Source organism: Loxodonta africana, chromosome 8 (assembly GCF_030014295.1).
Source record: "Loxodonta africana isolate mLoxAfr1 chromosome 8, mLoxAfr1.hap2, whole genome shotgun sequence".
In the NCBI taxonomy this organism is placed as follows: Eukaryota; Metazoa; Chordata; class Mammalia; order Proboscidea; family Elephantidae; genus Loxodonta; species Loxodonta africana.
The window spans coordinates 101,636,711-101,659,904 of record NC_087349.1 but is presented as its reverse complement, the minus strand read 5'-3'; the positions used below and the strand labels follow the sequence as shown (position 1 = coordinate 101,659,904).

At 38.6% G+C, this 23,194-nt stretch overlaps 1 protein-coding gene across 8 annotated transcripts in view; it reads right to left on the bottom strand.

Annotated features, from left to right (window-relative positions):
• The window catches only part of CDK13 (cyclin dependent kinase 13), a 150,316-nt gene that overhangs the window by 94,533 nt on the left and 32,589 nt on the right, over nucleotides 1-23,194 (bottom strand). For 5 of the 8 annotated variants that reach the window (XR_010322776.1, XM_064290153.1, XM_023544245.2 and 2 more), the window contains exon 2: nucleotides 2,939-3,601. Coding sequence is in view for 7 of the 8 variants with exons in the window: in XM_064290153.1 (XP_064146223.1) it covers nucleotides 2,939-3,601 (663 nt within the window). In the remaining variant the exon portion in view is untranslated. The remainder of the gene's footprint in view (nucleotides 1-2,938; nucleotides 3,602-23,194) is intronic. The other 3 variants (XM_064290154.1, XM_003406891.3, XM_003406892.4) reach the window with 1 other exon arrangement.

Genomic DNA, 23,194 nt, shown 5'->3' with positions numbered 1-23,194 from the left:
CAAGTATATTATGGCAGAAAAGATTATTTCTTTACAAGTCATTTTCAACTAATAGTTGTTTAACACAAAATAAAATGTAAGCAATAATTACTAAAAAGAGACTTCTAAGCATGAACTTACCATGACCATTACATACTGGTTCATTAAAAGTGTGGTGGGGGGGGACACAGAAGAGTTGCTTTTTACAAGTATAAAATGGAAAAAAAAAACAACAACAGTTCCTTCTTTACAAAAACTAAACCTTTTTAAACAAAGTACTATGGCTTTTACACTATGCTACACAGTATAACAATGTCATTTTACACTTTGTCTCTTTTGCTATCAATAAAAGCATCACTAACCTAAAGTACGTATTATTTCCCACTGTCTAGATTTGTCACCAAGAACTAACAGTCACAAAATCTGACATGTACAGCACTTTCAGTCTGTACAATTCTGTCCATCATTTCATTTAATCCTCACAATTTATCTGTGTGGAGTGTGGAGTAAAGGACCTAGTTTTATCCAAGGTAAGGTGACCTTCACCCTTGGTTCCTGCGAAATAATCCTTGGAGTAATTGGGGTGCCTTGGAAGTCCCATTCCAGGCCACACCTGAGGATGTGTGCAGGCGAATGGGGGCTGGCCAAACCAGAAAAGACTCACCTGGGAGGCCACTATCAACTAGCCTCAGGAAGCAAAATTGAGCCTCTACATGCAGCACTGGCCAATAGAAACCCGGCAACACCAAGGCTTAGAAAGCTTCTTGGCTGGTGAAGGGAACGTGACATGCTCTTTCTGAAGCTCTGCACTGGGAAACTTCCCAGACCTTGCCTGCGCACCTCTTCCTGATGATAATCCTGATTTATATTCTTTTACCATAATAAAACCGGTAGTTATAAGCATAGTATGCTCCCTGAGTTCTGTGAGTCATCCCAGCGAATTAACAAACCCAAAGACAATGCCCCCTTAACTCGTGAGGTCTGTCCCCAGCCCAGGTAGCTAAGGACAGAGAGAGAGCCGTGCGGGCAGCTGGTGTCGGAAATGATGGAGGAGTGGGAGAGCAGGATGTGCTTTATCTCCCCCTTCTGGGAACTGGCTTTATGCTGATTCTCATCCATGAAACTATTGTCATACCGAGGGATACAAAGAGGAACTCAAGACTGGTAAGAGGTACAACTGAGAATAAAACTAAACCTTCTATTATAGCCCACTGATAAGCTTTTCATTGCATTTCTCCTAACAGCTCTAAAAATACTAAATGCAAAATAAATCTCCTGCCCTTTAACCATATCCTTCAACTCCCAATCTATTTCCAAAAGTAATAACTTTTAACCATTTCTCCTTTACACATTTTTAATCACTTATACCTTTTGTAAAAAATAAAAGGAAAGGTGACAGATGTTTCCTCTTCCTACATTTAAATTTTGGTAAATTACAACTACTGAAATGAACAAGTTCCTCTGGTGTAGAATTTCTTTGACTACATAGACATGTTAGTCACAGTAGTCATAGTACTCAGGAGTCTTAAGAAACTTCTATAGCCTTGAAACATAGGCAGACTCAAAGAAGAAGACAGAGCAGAGACACAAGAGAAAGGCAGAGAAAGGGAAAGGAAGTGGGTCCAAAAAAAGCTTTTCAATGACCAAGAATGACATGTGTACTACCACATTAAAAACAGATGCATAAAAAAATCCCCATAAACATTCACACAGGTACATCTTGAGTTATCGAAAAAACACCTAGCAAAAATTTACCCGTAAAGCATATATAAAGAATAAAGCATAGAACAAGTCTGAGGAGATCTGGATGCTCAGCAAATGGTTCAACTCTCTCACTCAAGGAAGTGGCTCAAGCCTTTCTATGCTGGACAGACAATTCCAGGACTCACCAAAATTACAAAACACTACTGTCATGGGCCTTTAGTGTTCCTGGGGAACATTTAAACCTGCAAATACCACAATTAGAGTCATGTGAATGGGTAACACCTGATTAAACTGGTTAGAGACTCCTGGCAACACTCTGATCATAGACAAAAGGCACCTTGGAGGGCATGAATCACAGGAATCATGATTTAACTTTTGTTGTAAATTATAAGATTTTCATAAAAACTGAAAACTGGGCCAAACCGAGCACTTGAAAGGCCTGCCCACACGGCATTTTTGCACCTGCTTTCAAATTCTATGAAGAAAGCAAGCTGGAAGAACTGCTCAGATAGCTGCTTTTTAATAAAAACTAGGGAAAAATCAGTTCTAATTTCTTCATAAAAATAAAGATGAAATTGTTAAGTGGTTTAATAGGCAGATAAATCACACAGCAGCATAATGCTATTATCCCAGGACACATATAAGAAACATTCTTAGCTGCATTTACTTTACAGTCACTCTTACCTTCATCCTTTCAAGAATAAAATGTTTCAGATTAAAACCAAGCCACACCCACATATTCACAATTTTAAACATGTTAAAGGAAAACTTAATATATAATGTGATAAATCCTTTGGTGCAAGACAGGATTAAAAGAACCTAAAAGGGCCAAGAAAAATGATAAATTCATAAGGACACCAAGGAAACCTAGAAATAACTGAGATATATACTTATAAGATTTAACCCATTCAGGGCAGACTCACATAAAATGTCCCATCTCTGATAGCATCATCAAGGAATATTAAGCCAACGAGAATGCCAGCATTTCTAACACCTGCCTAAATTCATCCTGAAATATATATATTTTTATCCCGAGGCAACCAGAAATTTTTCCTGGATTTCTTAGCATAAATTATAATTCTCATTCTACAAGCAATGCATTTTACTTTAAGAGGTATAAAATAATTAGTTCACTTTTTACTAAAGTTTGGGATTTGGGGGGAGAGGCAGATCCAGTAATTGTTCACTTCAACTTGAAAACTTGTATTTTTTTTTTTTTCTTTAAACAATTACTGACAAAAATTTTTGCACTTACCTATCAGCATCTTTATCTTCAGGCAGCATGGGAGGCAAAGGTAATGGTGGTAAGGTAGAGGTCACTATTGTCACATGTTGCTCCTTTTCCTTGGCTCCTATGCTTGGTGTGAGTGATTTGGTTTTCTCTTTGACAGACACTGGTTCCTCCTTTGTAGCAGCAGGTTTACTCTCCTTCCCAGCTACAACTGCTTTCTTGGCGACTTTATCTACGATCAAATTATTGTCCACCTTTGTTACCTGAACAGGTGGCTTTGTTTTCACCTTGTCATTTTTTAAAGTTCCACCACTTGAGGGAGAAGGTGCATGCTCCGTCTTAAGTTTCTTCACATCCTTCACATGGTTTGTTTGCAATGCACTGACACCCGCTTCTGTGTTCCCCTTGGTGGGTGTAGAAGTGTTTGAGGCTTTTGCAGCTTTAGCAGCGGCCTCAGCAGCCTTGGCTGTTTCTGCAGCTTTCGCTGCTTCTGCAGCTCTTGCAGCCTCTGCAGCTCGTGCTTTTTTATTCTTGTTCAGTTCAGCTGCCAGGCTGCTCTTCAGAGTTAGTGTGCTAGGAGAAATGCTAGAATGACGACTTCTGGATCTAGACAGTCTATGCCTGCTACGAGATCTTGAATGCCTAGATGAATATGGACTTCTGCTTCGGGATTTGGCAGACCGTCTACTGGAAAATAATTAAGATTTAGTCAGTAATTCAAAAAGATTCAGTATGAAATTTACAAAGACAGTGCTAAACCCCAGTCTGTGAAATGAAATAGAATGTTACTCAAGCATTTCAAAATCATAATATGGTTTTGTTTGGAGGACTTTAAAAAAAAACACAAAGTGCTTTAGATTAGACTATTATCTGGTAGCTACAGTTTTCTTAAAAAGATTATCTTTAACACAATCTCTACCAATATTCCAAGAGACTTTTCACAGAAATGGAAAAGCTGATCCTCAAATTAATATGTAAGGGGCCCCAAACTGCCAAAACAATCTTGAAAAACAACAAAGTTAACAATTCTCAATTGCAAAACATACCACAAAGCTACAGTAAAAAAAACCATCTGGTACTGGCATAATGATAAATATATGGACCAAAGGAATAGAATTAAAAGTCCAGAAAAAAACCTGTACATCTAGAGTCAACTGATTTTTGACAAGGGTGCTAAGTCCACCCAATAGTGAAAGAATGTCACTTTAATAAACAGTTCTGGGATAACTGAATTTCCACAAACAAAAGAATGAGCCTGATCCATACCTCACACCAGATAAGAAAACTAACTCAGAATGGATTAAAGACCTAAATATAAGATCGAAAACCATAAAACTCATAAGGGTCATGCTTCAGGGCCTAGTTTTTTTACAACAGATTCTCATACATGACACCAAAAACATGAGCAATAAGAGACAAAACAGACAGAACGGACCTCACCAAAATTAAAAAAAAACTTTTGTTCATTAAAGTACTTTATTAACAAAGTTAATAGACAACCTACAAAGAAGGAGAAAATTTTAGGGAACCATATATCTATAAGGAAACCCTGGTGGCATAGTGGTTAGGAGCTACGGCTGCTAACCAAAAAGGTTGGCACTTGGGATCCACCAGGCGCTCCTTGGAAACTCTATGGGGCAGTTCTACTCTGTCCTATAGGGTCGTTATGACTCAAAGGCAACAGGGTTTTTTTTTTTTTTAAATATCTGATAAAGGTTTACTATCTAGAATATATAAAGAACTCCTACAACTTAACAACAAAAAGACAAACAACCCAATCAAAAAAGGGTCAAAGGACTTAAATAAACATTTTACCAAAAAAGATATACAGATGGCCAACGAGCACATGAAAAGATGCCCAACGTCACTAGTCACTGGGGAAATCCAAATCAAAACCACAGTGAGATATCACTTCATGCCCACTAAGATCTCTATGATTTAAAAAAAGGGTGGTTGAAGATGTAGAGAAATTAAAGCTTTTATCCATTGCTTGTGGGATTATATAATGGTACAGCCATTGTGGAAAACAGTTTGGTGGTTCCTCGAGAAGTTTAACAGAATTACCGTATGATCCAGCAATTCTACTACTGAATACACCCAAAAGAACTGAATGCAGGAACACAGATACATACACACCAATGGTCATTGTAGCACTACTCAAAAATAGCCAAAAGATGGAAACAACTTAAAAGTCTATCAACAGATGAATGCATAAACAAAATGTGTCCTATACATAAAATGGAATATTATTCAGCCATAATGAGAATGAAAGTCTGATACATGTTATGACATAGATGAACCCTAAGAACATTATTGTGAGTGAAATAAGTCAGACAAAAAGACAAATATTGTATGATCCACTTACATGAAATATCTAGACTAGGTAGTAGTTATGGGGGGGCTGGGACTTATTGCTGAAGGGACACTGAGTTTATGTTTGGGATGATACTGAATTTGTTTGGAGTGATATAAAAATTTTGGATACGGATAGTGGTGTAACAGCACACCATGATGTGTAATGTCAGTAAATTGTACACTTAAAAATTATTAAAAAGCAACAGCACCAAATGTGGGTGTAATGAGCACGGCTTGACCAAAGTAAATGATGCCACTAAGAAGCACACGAGAGAAAAGGATGTTTGTGCTAAAAAAAAAAAAAGTTACATATATAATTTGGCAACAGCAACAACAATAACCAAAAATCAAGTATACAGTCACATATGTATGTGTATAGGCATATATGTGTATGGGTAGGTACAAATATATACATATGCACAGAAATATCTATATGTACATGTACATATATATGTTTGTACACACATATATATTCAGAGGACACAGTTACAGATACTTCTCAGACATAGCCAAACACCTGATGAGAATGGTTTTCTGGGTTTGAAGGCTTAAGACCTTAGTCTCATGGGACAACTCAGTCAACTGGCTTCACAAAGTTCACAAAGTTCATGTTCTGCATCCTAGTGAGGTGAGTAGCATCTTAGGTCTTCAAAGCTTGTGAGCAGCTATCTAAGATACAACTACTGATCTCTGCTCATCAGAAGCAAAAGAAAAGAAAGTCTCAGAGAAGAATCTAGTCTACAAGGCTCATAGCCTACATGAGCCACAGCCTCATCCACCCTCAAACCAGAAGAACTAGACGGTGCCTGGCTGCCACTACTGGCTGTTCTGATCAGGGCCACAACAGATGAACCCTGATAAACAGGAGAAAAATGTGGAACAGAATTCAAATACTTAAAAAGTCCAGACTTGCTGGACCAGTCGAGACTAGAGGATTCCCTGAGATTATCACCCTGGGATACTCTTTGAACCCTGAACCAAAACTATCTCCTGAGGTCACCTTTTACTGAAATAAAAGGATGACATACACAAAGGATATTACCCCTGAGAATGGTGCTCCATAAAAAAAACTATGTAAGACCAAAAAGTCAACAATTACTGTAAAGCAAAAATGAAAAGATAAGCGGGCAGGGAAACTAGACCAAAGGAAACAGAACCACCAGAATGCAATTAAAGAGAATGCTGACACAACGTGAAAAATTTAACTAACGTCACTGAACAATGTGTATAGAAGTCGTCAAATGGGAAGCCAATTTGCTATGCAAACTTTCATCAAAAACACAATTTAAAATACTATTTAAAAAATTGCCTATGGCTGCCCGTATCAAAATGCAAAAAGTTACTTTTTCTTTAATAGCCAAACCATGACCAATTTGTAAAATAAAAGCAAACAACAACAAATTGACAAACTTTTTATTATTTATATTTTACTACAATAGAATTTTTTTTTTTTTAATAGACTGTCTTGATCTGGCTTCTGTCCTACAAATGCTCAAAGGCACGACTGGGTGAAAGTAGGTCTCTGTGAGAAGAAATAATGTAAAAATTGGGAAGAAAAAGTGCCAGGCACCACTGTTGCATTAGAAAATAGAAGTGGGCAATAAGGATACACTAATGGTTGCAATAGCTGGGTAAAGCCTGGCAAATCTTTTGCTAGGAAGACAACTTCTACATCTCAAAAGTACCCTCCACCATTATGTTTAGAAGTAAGCTGTATTCTTTCTACGGCAAGCGTAAAAGACAAAACCTGTCATCAGGCGATAAGTAAGAACAGTCTCTGGGGGTTCACTTCAGAAAGATAATTTAAATTAAAAAAAAAAAAAGCTTACAGTCACACACATGTTGACTAAATTGGTTACATAAGCACATAATCACCAATCTCACATAAACACAAGTACAAGATGTTTTATTATCTACATAATTTCACATAGAAAATACAATAAAGTAAAAGCCATAATCATTCTCAATCTAAGCTCTATTAATAAACTTTTTTAAATGAAAGATAAATTAAATACGTAAAAATTAATTTATATATCATTTAATCCTCAAAGTACTTCACTTTATTTTACCATAACAGATTAAACACTTACCACATTAAGTATTATTCCTCCTACTTGTCAGAAGAAGAAAACACAGAGAAGTAAGCTAACTTCCAGAAGAGTTATGCCACAAATATATGGATAGTCTGAACTGGAACTTACGGTTTTCAAGCTCCTGGCTCAGTAAAATTACGAAAAACTAAATCTTCAGAAGTTAATAATGACTGTGGAATTACTTTTTTAAAATTACTGGACTATTCTTTGAAAATGAGGGTGAAATTAAAACATTGCCCAACAGGAGTTCAGAGAGTTCATATCTACCAGAATGGCACTAACAAAAATACTAATAGTAGTTCTGCAAATGGAAGGGAAAAGATACTAGAAAGTAATTCAAAGCTATACATAAAAAGAAAGATCTCTAATAAAAGAAAATTCACGGACAAGTATAAGGGCTAGTAATAAAGTCTACATGCTTGATAATTCTGACTGTGTTGTCCTTCATGTTTCTTAATAAGAAATACATAAAAGCAAGGATAAAACTGTGTTACAGGGCACATGAAATATTAAAACATCATTAGTGATAATAGCAACAAACGGGAAACGGGAAGGAATGGTATAGATACAGAACTTCTTGTATGTCACTGAAGTTAAGTTGGTACAACTTACTCTACAAAGTTATACATCAAAAAAAAAAATTTTTTTTTTTTTTTATACATACAAGCTGTTAAATGTAACATTCATGGTATCACTATGAAAACATGCACAAAAGGAAAGGAGAAGGGAACCAAAATGGCTCTCTACAATACACCAACGAAACACAAAAGCAAGCAGTAGTAAAAGACAAAGAAGAATTTAAAAAAAAAAAAAACTCATTGCCATCAATTCCAGCTCTGTCCCTAAAGGACTGAGCAGAACTGCCCCACAGGGTTTCCAAGGAGCAGCTGGTGGATTCAAACTGCCGAACTTTTGGGTAGCGGCTTAGCTCTTACCCACTGCACCACCAGGTCTCCAAAGAAGGCTTAAGACACACAAAAGAACACAAATAATAAAATGGCAGAAAGAACTAAGTCACTTCTTATTGGTAATTACAGTGAATGTAAATGGACTAAATGCTCCAATCAAAAGGCAGAGGGTGGCAGAATAGATAAGAAAACATGATCCACCTATATGCTGTTTACAAGAGACACACCTTAGATCCAAGGCACAAATAGGTTGAAACTTAAAGAACTGAAAGAAAATATTACATGCAAATAATAATCAAAAGAAAGCTGGGTGACAATATTTAATACATAAAACCAAAAACCAAATCCACTGCTGTCGAGTCGATTATGACTCCCAGTGACCCTATAGGACAGAGTACAACTACCCCATAGAGTTTCCAAGGACTGCCTGGTGGATTTGAACTGCCAACCTTTTGGTTAGCAGCCATAACTCTTAACCATTACACCACCAGGGTTTCCATTTAATATATATAATAGTATAAATCAGACAAAGTAAACTTTAAGATAAAATCTGTTGGAAGAGATAAAGATGACCAAGAGTCCTCAAGAAGATTTAACCATCATACGCACCCAACATGGGGGCACCTAAATATATAAAGCAAATACTGATAGAACTGAAGGAAAAGAAATAGCACTACAACAATAGTTGGAGACTTAAATACACCAATTTCAATACTGGACAGAACATCTAGAAAGAAGATCAACAAGGAAACGGAGGACCTGAAAGATACTATAAACCAACTAGACTTAAAAGATATATATAGAACACTCTACCTAACAGTACAGTATACATTCTACTCCAGTGCACATGGGTCACTCTCCAAGATAGAACACGTTAGGTCAAAATGCAAGTCTCAATAAATTTAAAAAGACTGAAATCATACAAAGTATTTTCTCTGACCACAAGTGTGAAGCTAGAACAACCGATGACTGCCCTGACAGGGAACACAACAGAGAGCCCCTGAGAGAGCAGGAGAGCAGTGGGATGCAGACCCCAAATTCTCGTAAGACCAGGCTTAATGGTCTGACTGAGACTAGAAGGACCCCGGTGGTCATGGACCCCAGACCTTCTGTTGGCCCAGGACAGGAACCATTCCTGAAGCCAACTCATCAGACATGGATTGGACTGGACAATGGATTGGAGAGGGATGCTGGTGAGGAGTGAGCCTCTTGGACCAGGTGGACGCTTGAGACTATGTTGGCATCTCCTGTCTGGAGGGGAGATGAGGGGGTGGAGGGGGTTATAAGCTAGCAAAATGGACACGAAAAGAGAGAGTGGAGGGAGAGAGCGGGCTGCCTCATTAGGGGGAGACTAATTGGGAGTGTGTAGCAAGGTGTATACAGGTTTTTGTGTGAGAGACTGACGATCTGTAAACTTTCACTTAAAGCACAATAAAAATTATTTTTTTTAAAAAAAGTGAAGCTAGAAATAACAGGAATAAAAAACTGAAAAATACATAAACATACGGAAACAACACACTATTTAAACTGCCAACGGGTCAAGAAAGAAATCAAAAGAGGAGTCACAAATTTCTTATGGGTCAAACGAAAATGAAAGGAAAACATACCAAAACTTCTGGGATGCAGCAAAGGCAGCACTCAGAGGGAAACTTACAGCAATAAAGGTCTACATGAAAAAAAAAAAAAAAAAGGAAGACAACAACTTAACTCGACAACTCCAAGAACTAGAAAGACAAAAGCACACTAAGCCTAAACCTATCAAAAAAAGGAAATAAGATCAGAGCGGGAAAAAAATCAAAAACAGAATTGATAAAACAAGAAGTTGGTTCTTCAGAAAGATCAATAAAATTGACAAACCTCTAGAAGACTAACAAAGAAAAGAAAACATGCAAATAACCAAATTAAGAAACTAGAAAGGGTACATTACAACTGACAGACAAAATAAAGAGAATTATGACAGAACATTATGAACATCTGTTTGGCAACAAACTGGATAACCTAGATGAAACAGACAAAATCTTAGAAGCACACAGCCTACCCAAACTGACTCAAAAGGAAATAGAAAGTCTTAACAGACCCATAACAAGTAAAGAAATCGAATCAGTGATCAAAAACCTCCCAACACTAAAAGTCTTAAATCAGATGGCTTCACTGGGAAAATCTACCAAACATAGAGATGAACTGACACCACTGCTGTTTAAGCTCTTCCAAAAGATAGACAAGGAATATTCCCCAAATCATTCTATGAAGCAAACATAACCCTGATATAAAAGTCAAAGACACCACCAGAAAACTATACGCCAATATCTCTTATGAATACAGATGCAAAAATTCTCAACAAAATACTAGCGAACAGAATCCAACAGCATATTAAAAGAGTCATATATCATGACGAAGTGGGCTTTATTCTAGGAATTCAGGGATGGTTCCACATTAGAAATCAAAATAATATACCACATCACCACTTCTTTCAATATTGTATTAGAAGTCCTAGACCAGACCAATACGTCAACAAAAAGAAATACAAGGTATTCAGATCGGAAAAGCAGTAAAATTATCTTTATTTGTGGGTGGTATAATACTATATATAGAAAATCCCGAAGAGTCCCCCCAAAATTTCTAAAGCTAATAAAGGAATTTAGCAAAGTTACAGGGTACAGGGTCAACAAACAAAAACCAGTTGGGCTTCTCCATAACAGCAATGAGAAATCTGAAAAGGAAATAGGGAAACAAATCCACTCAGCCAGCTTCTGTCCCCCTCGGCCTTCACATCTCCCCTCCAGACAGGAGATGTACACAGTCTCATTTGTCTACTTGATCCAAGAAGCTCACTCCTCACCGGTATCATTTTCTGTCTTATAGTCCAGTCCAATCCCTGTCTGAAGAGCTGGCTTTGAAATGGTTCCTGTCTTGGGCTACCAGAGGGCCTGGGGACCATGATTTCCAGGGTCCTTCTAGTCTCAGTCAGACCATTAAGTCTGGTCTCTTTCCCAGAATTTGAGGTCTGCATGCCACTGCTTTCCTGCTCCCTCAGGGATTCTCTATTGTGCTCCCTGTCATGCCAGTCATCAGTTGTAGCCGGGCACCATCTAGTTCTTCTGGTCTCAGGCTGATGCAGTCTCTGATTTATGTGGCATATTCTGATTCTTGGGCTCATACTTACCTTGTGTCTTTGGCGTTCTTCATTCTCCTTTGCTCCAGGTGGGTTGAGACCAAGTGATGCATCTTAGACGGCTGCTTGCTAGCATTTAAGACCCCAGATGCCACTCTCCAAAGTGGGATGCAGAATATTTTCTGAATAAATTTTATTATGCCAATTGACCTAGATGTCCCCTGAAACCATGGTCCCCAAACCCCTGCGCCTGTTATGCTAGCCTTCAAAGCATTTGGTTTATTCAGGAAACTTCTTTGCTTTTGATTTAGTCCAGTTGTGCTGACCTCTCCTGTACTGTGTGTTGTCTTTCCCTTCATCTAAAATAGTTCTTGTCTCCTAATTAATAAATATCCCTCTCCTTCTTTCCCTCCCTCCCCACTCTCATAACCATCAAAGAATATTCTCTTCTATTGGTCAACTAATTTTTGACAAAGGTCCTAAGTACATTCGATGGGGAAAGAAGAATGTCTTCAAATAAATGGCACTGGGAGAACTGGATTTCCACCTGAAGAAAAATTAACCAGGACCCATGCCTCACACCATACACACACACAAAAAAATTCAAAATGCATTAAAGACCTAAATGTACAAACTAAAACCATAAAATCCTTAGAAGAAAATGCAGGGGTAACACCATCAGGCCTAGCGTTCAACATTATGGTATGATGGATCACTGCTGTGTGGCTTTTCTCCTTTCTCACCATGGTCTTGTACCTCCCACCCAGGTTGATTGGGCGGGACTGTGCATATATTATAACTGTGGCCCACCAAAGGGACTGGCCAGTTTTTGCCATCCTGATGGGCTTGAAGTGAGTCACCCAGAGGCGAAGAAGAGGGGAACCCACCACCACCAAGGAAGGAGAGACCCAACAACAGAGAAAAGGGAGCAGAAACTTACAGGAGAGACCTGTAGAAACGCCTCAGTCAGCTTCCAGGCCCATGGAGCGAGAAAGCTGAATGCCTTTGGGCAGAGACTGAGGGCCAGGAAGAGGCATGACTGCGAGCAAGGCTAGAAAGAGGCTGTCCTGATGGAAGAACTGTATCCTTGAGTGTTCCTGAGCCTGAATTGTAAACCTGTTACTTTCCTAATAAATCCCACAATCATGAGTATGGTCTCTGAGTTCTGTGTGGCCACTGCAATGAATTATCAAACCCAGCAGAGAAGCAGAGAGTGTCATGGGAGGTTGGTGTTAGAACTGGTAAAGATGGTGGATAAAGGAAACATGTCACCACCGCCTCATAGGAATCAGCCTTGGGCTGTTGATCTTGAGCCTCCTTCCCCCTTATGAAGTCAGAGAGGTCAGACGCTACCCTCACGCCCTTTTTACCCTGTCCTATAGGGTCACTATGAGTCAGAATCAACTCGATGGCACTGGGGTTTTTTTTTTTTTTTAATATAATAACAAAAGCACAAACAGCAAAAGACAAAATAAATACACAGGACCTTGTAAAAACTGAAAATTTTTGTTCATCAAAAGATTCTACCATTATGCTGAAATCAGTCACATAAGGAGAAATATTGTATGAGGCCACTATTATATAAGAACTCACGAAAAGGTTTAAACACAGAAGAAAATATTCTTTGATGGTTATGAGGGTGGGGAGGAAGGCAAAGGGGTACTCACTAACCAGATAGTAGACAAGAATCACGTTAGGTGAAGTGAAGGACAACACACAATACAGGATAAGTCAGCACAACTGGACTAAACCAAAAGCTAAGAAGTTTCCGGAACACAATCAAAACACTTTGAGGGACAGAGTAGCTGGGGCTGGGGTTTGCAGACCATTGTTAAGGGACATCTAGGTCAATAGGCTAATAAAGTTTTTTTAAGAAAATATTCTGCATCCCACTTTGGTGAGTGGCGTCTGGGGTGTTAAAAGCTCGTGAGTGGCCAGCTAAGATGCATCAATTGGTCCCAATCCACTTGGAGCAAGGCGGAATGAAGAATACCAGAGACACAAGGAAAATACTAGCCCAAGAAACAAAGGGGCCACATAAGCCAGACTCCATCAGCCTGAAATCAGAAGAACTAGATGGTGCTCAGCTACCACCAATGACCGCCCTGACAGGGAACACAACAGAGAGTCCCTGATGGGGCAGGAGAAAAGTGTGGAGCAGAACTCAAATTCTTGTGAAAAGACCAGATTAATGGTCTGGCTGATACTGCAGGAACCCCTGAAGCCATGGGCCCCGGACTCTCTGTTAACCCAGAACTAAAACTATTCCCGAAGCCCACTTCGGACAAAGACTAGACTGGACTATAAAATATTAAATAACACTCGTGAAGAATGTTCTTCTAAGTTCAAGCAGCTACATGAGATCAAAAGGACGGCTCCTGTCCTGAGGCAGGATGAGAACACAGGAAGGGAAAGGAGCTGGTTGGATGGACAGGGGAAACCCGAGGTGGAAAGGGGGGGTATGCTGTCACATTACAAGGATTGCAACTAGTTATCACATAAGAATATAAATTTTTATATGAGAAATTAACTTGAGCTGTAAACCTTAATCTAAAGCACAATAAAAAATAAAAGATTCTACCAAAGAAGTGAAAAGACAAACTACCGACTGGGAGAATATCTTTGGAAACCATATATCCAATAATAATCTAATAACAAAAATATATATATAAAACTTCAACGACTTAACAAAAAGACAACCCAATCATAAAATGAGTGAAGGACTTGAATAGACATTTCACCAGAGGACATTCAAGTGGCCACTAGTGACATGAAAAGATGTTCAGCATCATTAGTCATCATAGAGATGCACATCAAAGCCACAATGAGATACAATTTCATTCCCACTAGGATGCCTAGGATGAAAAAAAGAAGAAAAAAAAAAAACCAGAAAATAACAGATATTGGCGAGAATGCAGGGAAACTGGAACCCTTATCCACCGCTGGTGGGAACGCAAAATGGTAAAGCCATAAGGGAAAACAGTATAGCAGTTCCTCAAAAAAACTAAAAACAGAACTACCATATAATCCATCGACCACTCCTAGGTATGTACCCAAACGACTTGAAAGCAGACACTCAAAAGAGACTTGTACACCAATGTTCACTGCAGCACTATTTACATAGCCAAAAGGTGGTCCTTCGTCTTCTAGCCTAAGAAAGTCATTCTACCAAGTGTTTGGCTAAGTCAAGAGACTTCCCTATTATATCCCTTGTGTGCTCTATATGAGCCACACCTACAGTCATGTATGTAGAGATATCTACCACCAAAGCTATTATTTGCTGGAGGGTGTGTTTCCTTACATTCTCCCACACTTCTTGGCATATCTACCTACCTATTTGTCCATTCATAAATTATTGTTTATTGACACTATTGGTGTAGGATTGTCTAAACTATAGTAGTTAACCACAGTTGCCCTTTATTCTTTCGCTCCTTTCAGTGTCCTCTCTTGCCTTGGTCATACTGTACTAACTTCCCCCATATTATGTATCATCTTTCCCTGCATCAATATTAACTTGTGTCTTCTATCTAATTGGTAATCTTCCCTCCCTTCTCCTCCTGTCCCTGGTAACCATCAAAAAAAAATTTTTTTTCTACTTTTCCGATGTGTGAGCCTTTTGCTGTTACTTTACAGTAGTGGTCTCATATAACATTTGTCCTTTCGTGACTGACATATCTCACGTGGCGTAACATCCTCCAAATTCATCCATGTTAAGGGATGTTTCAGGGTTCTTCATTATTATTGTTGCATAGTATTCCATTGTACATAGGTAATACAGTTTCTTAATCCACTCATCTGCTGACTGGCACTTAGATTGTCTCCATCTTTTTCCTATCGTGAATAGTGCTGCAATGAACATGGGTGTGCATATGTCTATTCATGTCACAGGTCTTATTTATTTGGGTTTTTTTTTTTTTTTTTAGGAGAACTGCAAGATCATATGGTATTTCTATTTCCAGCTTTTTGAGGAAGTGCCAAACTGTTTTCCAAAGTGGTTACACCACTTTATATTCCCACCAACAGTGTATAAGAGTCCCGAACTCCCAACATTCTCTCCCACATTTGTTACTGTGTTTCTGATTAGTGCCAGTAATCTCAAGGTGAGATGGCATCATCACCGTAGTTTTGATTTGCATCTAATAGATATTATATATAATATAGGGCGGTTATAAGTCAAAATCGACTCAAAGGCAATGGGTTTGGTTTTTTTTTCTTAAATAGCTAATGAACACAAACATTTCTTCATACATTTGTTAGACACCTGAATGTCTTCTTTGGTGAAGTGTCTGTTCATATCCTTCGCCCATTTTTTAACTGGATTGTCTGTCTTTTTATTATTGAGATATTAAAGCCTTCTATAAATTTTAGAGATTAGTCCTTTGTTGGACATGTCACAGCCAAAATTTTTTCCCCAGTCTGTAGGTTCTCTTTTGGAGAAGTCTTTTTGTTGAGCCTAAGTGTTTAATTTTTCGGAGATCCCAAATATCTAATTCATCTTGTGATATATTTTTTTAGTAATGTTTGATATTCTTTTTACGCTATATATTAGGGCCCCTAGCATTATCCCTATTTTTTCCACCACGGCCTTTATAGTTTAGGTTTTATATTTATTTAGGTCTTGGATCAAATTTGAGTTAGTTTTTATTTAAGGTGTGAGGTATGGGTTGTTTCTTCTTTTTTTTTTTTTACAGATGCACGTCCAATTTTGCCAGCCCCATTTACTGAAGAGCCTATCGCTTCCCAAAAGGGTCTCTGGCCCTTTGTCGAAGACCAGCTGACCATGGATTTATGTCTGGGTTCCTAATTCTGTTCCATTGGTTTATGTGTCTGGTGTTGTACCAGTTCCAGGCTGCTCTGACTACCATGGCTGTACAGTATGTTCTGGGATCAGGTAATGTGAGACCTCCTACTTTGTTGTTGTTCTTCAATACTGCTTTCTTTCCTTTACATATGAAGTTGGTGATTAGCTTTTCCATCTTGGTAAAGAAAGTTCCTGGAATTTAGACTGAGATTGCACTATATTTGTAGATTGCTTCGGGTAGTGTTGACATTTTCATAACGGTGAGTCTTCCTATCCAGAGGCATGGTTATGTTTTTCCATTTATGTAGGTTTCTTTTGGTTTCTTGCAGTAACATTTCGTAGTTTTCTTTGTATAGGCCTTTTATGTCTCTAACAAGATTTATTCCTAAGTATTTTATCTTATGGGGGGCTACTGTAAATGATACTGTTTTCCTGGTTTCCTTTTCAAAGTTCTCTTTGTTGTTTATAGGAATCCAACTGATTTTTGTATGTTGATCTTATATCCTCCTGCTTTGCTTAATCCTTCTATTACTTCCAGAAGCTTTCCTGTGCAATTCTTGGGATTTTCTATGTATAGGATCATATTGTCTGTGTATAGGGATAGTTTTACTTCTTCCTTACCAATCTGTACGTCCTTCATTTCCTTTTCTTGCCTCATTGCTCTAGCTAGGACTTCCAGTTGAATAAGAGTGGTGATAACAGGCATCCTTGTCTGTTTCTTGTTCTCAAAGGGAATGCTTTATGTCTCTCTCCATTGAGAATAATGTTGGCTGTTGGTTTTGTATAAATGCCCTTTATTATGCTGAGGAACTTCCCTTCTATTCCTATTTTGCTGAGAGCTTTTATCAGGAACAGATGTTGGACAGTATCACATGCCTTTTTTGCATCAGCTGAGATGATCATGTGATTTTTTTCTTTGGTTCTATTTATGTGGTTGATTACGTTCATTGATTTTCTAATGTTGAATCATCCTTGCTTACCTGGAATGAATCCCACTTAGTCATGATGTATTATTTTTTAGATATGCTGTTGAATTCGATTGGCTAGAATTTTGTTGAGAATTTTTGTGTCTATGTTCATAAAGAATACCAGGCTGTAATTTTCTAGAAATGAAGTCCCGATATATGCTATTGTATAAATGGAGCTTGAAGACACACTGCATGAAATAAGCCAATTACAAAAGGACAAATACTGTATGTACAGAGACCAAAGTTTATTAGCGGCTACCAGGGGCAGGATGGAGGGGGAAAGGGGGGGCGAATGGTGATGAGAAAATCACATTGGTTAAGGGTAGGGTGGCATAGACAATTATTGTAATTGCTGTGAATGAGTTGAACACCCCTAAGAAGTTGAACCAGTGAAAGCAGTGTGGTAGATATATTTGTAACAGTGACCAGAAAAAAAAAAGAGTGGCTGCTGAGGCTGCTTATGTATAACCAAACACCTCATGGGATTTGATTCCTTGGTTTGGAGGTTTAGGGTCATGGTTTCATAGGACATCCCACTTAATTGGTCTAATAATGTGTTTAGTGCTTTTATTCTACCTACTGGAAACCCTGGTGGTGTAGTGGTTAAGAGCTACAGCTGCTAACCAAAAGATCTGCAGTTCAAATCCACCAGGCATTCCTTGGAAACCATATGGGGCAGTTCTACTCTGTCCTATAGGACATCCCACTTAATTGGTCTAATAATGTGTTTAGTGCTTTTATTCTACCTACTGGAAACCCTGGTGGTGTAGTGGTTAAGAGCTACAGCTGCTAACCAAAAGATCTGCAGTTCAAATCCACCAGGCATTCCTTGGAAACCATATGGGGCAGTTCTACTCTGTCCTATAGGGTCGCTATGAGTCGGAATGGGCTCGACAGCAATGGGTTTACAGCTATTCTATCTGCTAGAGTTCGATGTGCAGTGCCTGTGGTCTTAAAAGCTTGTAAGCAGCCATCCTAGGCAAAACAATTGGTCTCTATTCACCTGGAGCAACCAGGCACAACAATTGGTCTCTACTTACCTAGTGCAACAGAGGAAGGAGGAGCATTAGGAATAGGAAGAGGATATGGAATGCATGGCTAACTGCCTCCACGAACAACTGCCTACCGTGCCTTGAGACCGGAAGGACTGGATGGTGCCCGGCTACCATTCCTGAACATTTTGATCAAACATTCCATATAAGAATCCTGACCAAAAGGGGGGAAATGCAGAAAAAATTTTCATGGACTCCACACTTTCTGGAGCCATGGAGGATTGATCAACCCCTGAAACTACTGCCCTGAGATTTTTTTTTTTTCTTTTTAAATTGTACTTTAGATAAAGGTTACAGAGCAAACTAGTTTCTCATTAAACAATTAATACACACACTGTTTTTGTGACGCTGGTTACCAACCCCACAACGTGTCAACACTCTCCCCTTCTCGACCTTGGGTTCCCCATTACCAGCTTTCCTATCCCCTCCTGTCTTCTCGTCCTTGCCTGTGGACTGATGTTCCCATTTAGTCTTGTTTTGTTTTATGGGCCTGTCTAATCTTTGGCTGAAGGGTGAATCTCAGGAGTGTTTTCATTACTGAGTTAAAAGAGTGTCCGGAGGCCATGCTCTCGGGGTTTCTCCAGTCTCTGTCAGACTAGTAAGTCTAGGTTTTGTTTTTTTACTGGTGAGTTAGAATTTTATTCTACATTTTTCTCCAGCTCTGTCCGTGACCCTCTATTGTGATCCCTGTCACAGCAGTCGGTGGTGGTAGCCAGGCACCCTCTAGTATGTTTCCCTTGTGTCTTTGGTTTTCTTCATCCAGATGGGGTGAGACCAGTGGAGTATCTCAGATGGTCACCCTGAGATATTCTTTAATTCTTAAACCAAAAACATCCCTGAAGTCATTTTAAAACCAAACAATAATTTAGCTTAACTAATACAGAAGTTCTGCCTTGAGCATTATGCTCTTTTAAGAACTATCTATGGGATCAAATTGACAACAGCAACTCGAAAGACTAGATAGAAACCTTAGGAGGCAGAGAGTGTATCTTAATGAAGGAGGAAAAACTCAGAAAAGGAGGGTAAGAATGGCTGCACAACTCAAAGAATACAATCAATGTTACTAAATTGTACATGTAGAAACTGTAATCAGTGTATGTTTTGCTGTGTATATTCTCAACAACAAAATAAATAAAATTTAGACAAAAAAATGACTGGAAACACAAAAACTAACATATCCATAAGTATGGTGGCAACCAAAGTTCCTACAAAATAAACGTAACATAGCACCAAATGAAATGAAGCTGAGCTTTTCAGATCCACACCTGAGCAAAATTTTAAAAATGTACTGATGAGACAAAAGCACTGTGATAGTACTTTGATGTTCTCATTTAATGTCCACATGAACCCAGTAAAGTATCTACAGTTGAACCCACTGCCGTCCAGTCAATTCCAACTGTCCTACAGGGTTTTCTAGGCTGTAACCCTTACAAGAGTAGATCACCAGTCTTTTCTCCCGCTGCTGGGTTCAAACTGTTAACATCCGAGCACTTAATTGTTGCATACAGCTTACAGATAAAAAATTGAGTCTCGGCGACATTGTGTTACCTGAGGTCATTCCCGCATGCATTAGAAGTTACACTGGTTATTATCTTTTGCCCCTACTCTATCCCCCAGATACTCTTCTGCCCCGGTCTATTCCAAGGAAGTCAACCCCCACAGTCGTACCTTCTGAACTTCAGTACTGTCTGTCACTGGCAGAAGATAAGAAGGCAGGAAAAGACTGCGTTATGTCCTCCCAGCTCCCTTCCTCCTTTGAGGCACATTTTCTGGCAGAAGATGTGTCCCTCCATCATTAGCGCTCCCATTAGGCAGCTCCTTCTCCACGGCACTCTCTCTCTCACCACACTCCAATAACACCGTATTTTTCTTTCCTCTCTGGGTTTCCCTCTATTACTAGTGTCAATATCCCTTTGTGGGTTCCCTTAATCCATGCTACCTCTGACGGCCATTCATCAAAGTCTCATGAACTGTCCGAGTTGCCTTCTATTTACTTCCAGAACCTTGAATGATCTAGTAGTGTGCCAGGTGTTTAACAAGGGATTTCTGACTCTAAAGTAGATAGATACTCTGAACACACTGCCAATGAGACAGCTTTTACTACATTCTGTACAAGTTATGGGGAAAGGGTAAATAAACCAAAGAAACTCCTAGGATCCATAAATAAAATGGGCAGAGAAAAAAAAGAAACAACTGGAATATTTGATGTATACCAGACATTAATATAGGGTGGATGGCAGTGTTTAAAAACATTCCATAATTCTAAGATCAAAACAGAATGATGACTGGGTTTGGAATAAATTCAAATAAAACTTATACCTCAATTCTTTCAAAAATCAATATGAGCTGAGGGCATCAACTCATGTCCAGCACTGAGCTAGTAGCGTTCCATACAAATCCCATACTGTATATATGCTATGGATGTTAGATTACTTTAGATTAAGGGAACACTGGTTTAGAAAATACTGTAACACCTGCTCATCATTAAATATTTGTACATACCAATCATTAAAATCACCAATGAAAACGGTCACAAAAGAAAAGGCTGGAAGGAGGGAGTGGGCTGACTCATTACGGGGAGAGTAAATGGGAGTATGTAGTAAGGTGTATGTAAGTTTATATGTGAGAGACTGACTTGATTTGTAAACTTTCACTTAAAGCACAATAAAAATTATTTTAAAAAAATCACCACTGAGCTAACCGTTCGTTATTCATGGAAATGACAAGAAAGATGTGCTTGGCTAAATGTAAAGTGAAAAGTTTGTTATAAAATAACTTGGAGAACTTTAATACAGGAACCGAAAGTGCCATAATATAAAACACTTGGCCACATTTTTAATTTCCTCTCCCTTCATCTGTAGTAGTTCAAGACAAGTCTGACGTAAATTGTATTTCTTGTCCCGACTGGATACTGATGAGCGGCAAAAAGGAACGCAGTAGGAGAATACACAGAGAGTGTCATCTCATCAGTTCCTAAATTAATCAAAGGTAACAGCAGTTTTCCTAAATTAACTTTCCTGCTCTAGCAAGATTTCAGTCATCAGTTACATACCAACATAAACCAAACCTGTTGCCATTGAGTTAATTCCAACTCACAGAGACCCTACAGGACAGAGTACAACTGCCCCTAGAGTTTCCAAGGAGTGGCTGGTGGATTCAAACTGCTGACCTTGTGGTTAGCAGCCAAACTCTTCACCGCTAAGCCACCAGGGCTCCTACAGACACAAATATTTTACTGAGAGCTTTGTAGTCAATAAATGTTAAAAGAGGTACAAAGATATTAGGCAAAATTCTCACACAATTAACTCCTCTGGCCTATTATTCTCTTCTGGGTAGAATCTGAATAGAGTTATCAGTAAAGACTTAGAAAATTTCTTTTTCTACAAAAAGGATATTCTAGAAATTTTATTTTTATGGTATCTGATCTCTATACCAACTCAATTCTTCTAAACACATCTCCATTTCTCTCCCATTCCTTTGTCTTCCTACAAAAACTCCTGAAAATTTCTATTTCATGTCCTAGAAAGCCTGCGTCCTCTCAGATACTGTATATTTGCTAATAAATTTAGGTACATCCTTGTTTTATAGATTTTTTCAAGGTATTTTTTAATATTTCTACACTAGAATCTACGGTGAACATAAATTGTTTTGTTTGCTTGCTTGCTTACTTTTAGAAGGTTATGGAAACACTAAGAAGTCAAGACTCTTTTTCTGTTGTTGTTTCTAAGAGGTTTCCCCAGATTCATACAACATAAAGCACAATCAAGATAAAAATCCAGTATTCTGAAACCAAAACTGATTAGTGCTCATAGCTAATAAGGCTAGTTAGTGTCTCCTGGAGAAACAGCACGGTGCTGCTCATTTCCGTTATATCACAATCTCTCTGAGAGTACAGGTCTTTTGAAAACTGTGTTTAATTAGCAAACACTGCTTCCTAAATATTTCACTATAATAGCATCCAATCTCTCATTACATAAAACACTGCAGAACAGCACCACCCAAAGGAACTTTTGGTAACGATACAATGTTCTATACAAGTGCTGTCCAATATACTAACTATGATCCACAACTTTTTTGAGCCTAATTTTTCTACTCTGCTTATTTCACATGCTAATAGCTTGTTTCCATTTCAAAAACTTTGTTAACCCCAAGAAAATGTATAAAAATGCTTCTAAAGTTGGAAAGTAAAAAAAAAAAGTACCACATAAAAATGGTATTTTTTCAAAAACTTACCTCTCACAGCAATCCCTTTATCTATATTCTCAGTCAAACCTCTAAATAGCCATGTATGTTTTGTCATATAACATGTCGTAACATCACTATTAGCTATAACAGTACTATAAACCAAACTCAAACCAAACCCTCTGCAGTCAAGTCAATTCCAACTCATGGCAACTCCATGTGTTACAAAGCAGAACTGTTCCATAGGGTTTTCTCGGCTGTAATCTTTACGGAAGCAGGTTGCCATGCCTTTCTTCCACCGGGAGGCTGGGTGGATTCATACCGCCTATCTTTAGGTTAGTACTATAAAACCAAACCAAACCGTTGTCATTGAGTCGATTACGACTCACAGCAACCCTATAGGACAGAAGAGAGCTGCCTCATAGGGTTTCCAAGGAGCAGCTGCTGAATTCGAACTGCAAACCTCTTGGTTAACAGTCGTAGCTCGCCGAAGATCTTAACCACTGTGCCACCAGGGTTCCGGTTAGTACTATAGTAGCCTCTTAAATTCATCTTCTTGTTTCCAGTCTTCCTCCACCTCATCTAATCCACCCCCACTAGACTCAAAATACTGCTTTTGGAGTGACATCAGGGAATGGCAAAGTATGCAGCTCCAACTGCCTATCTCAATACAGAACATAAAAAAAGGCAGAAAATGTCAGAACTTTGTTACAACTCTTGAAAAGAAGCAAAGAATTACAGCAACTAAAAGAACACTGAATCAAGAAGAAAACCTAGCAATAGTAGGAAAGCTCTGTGGCCTTTTTACT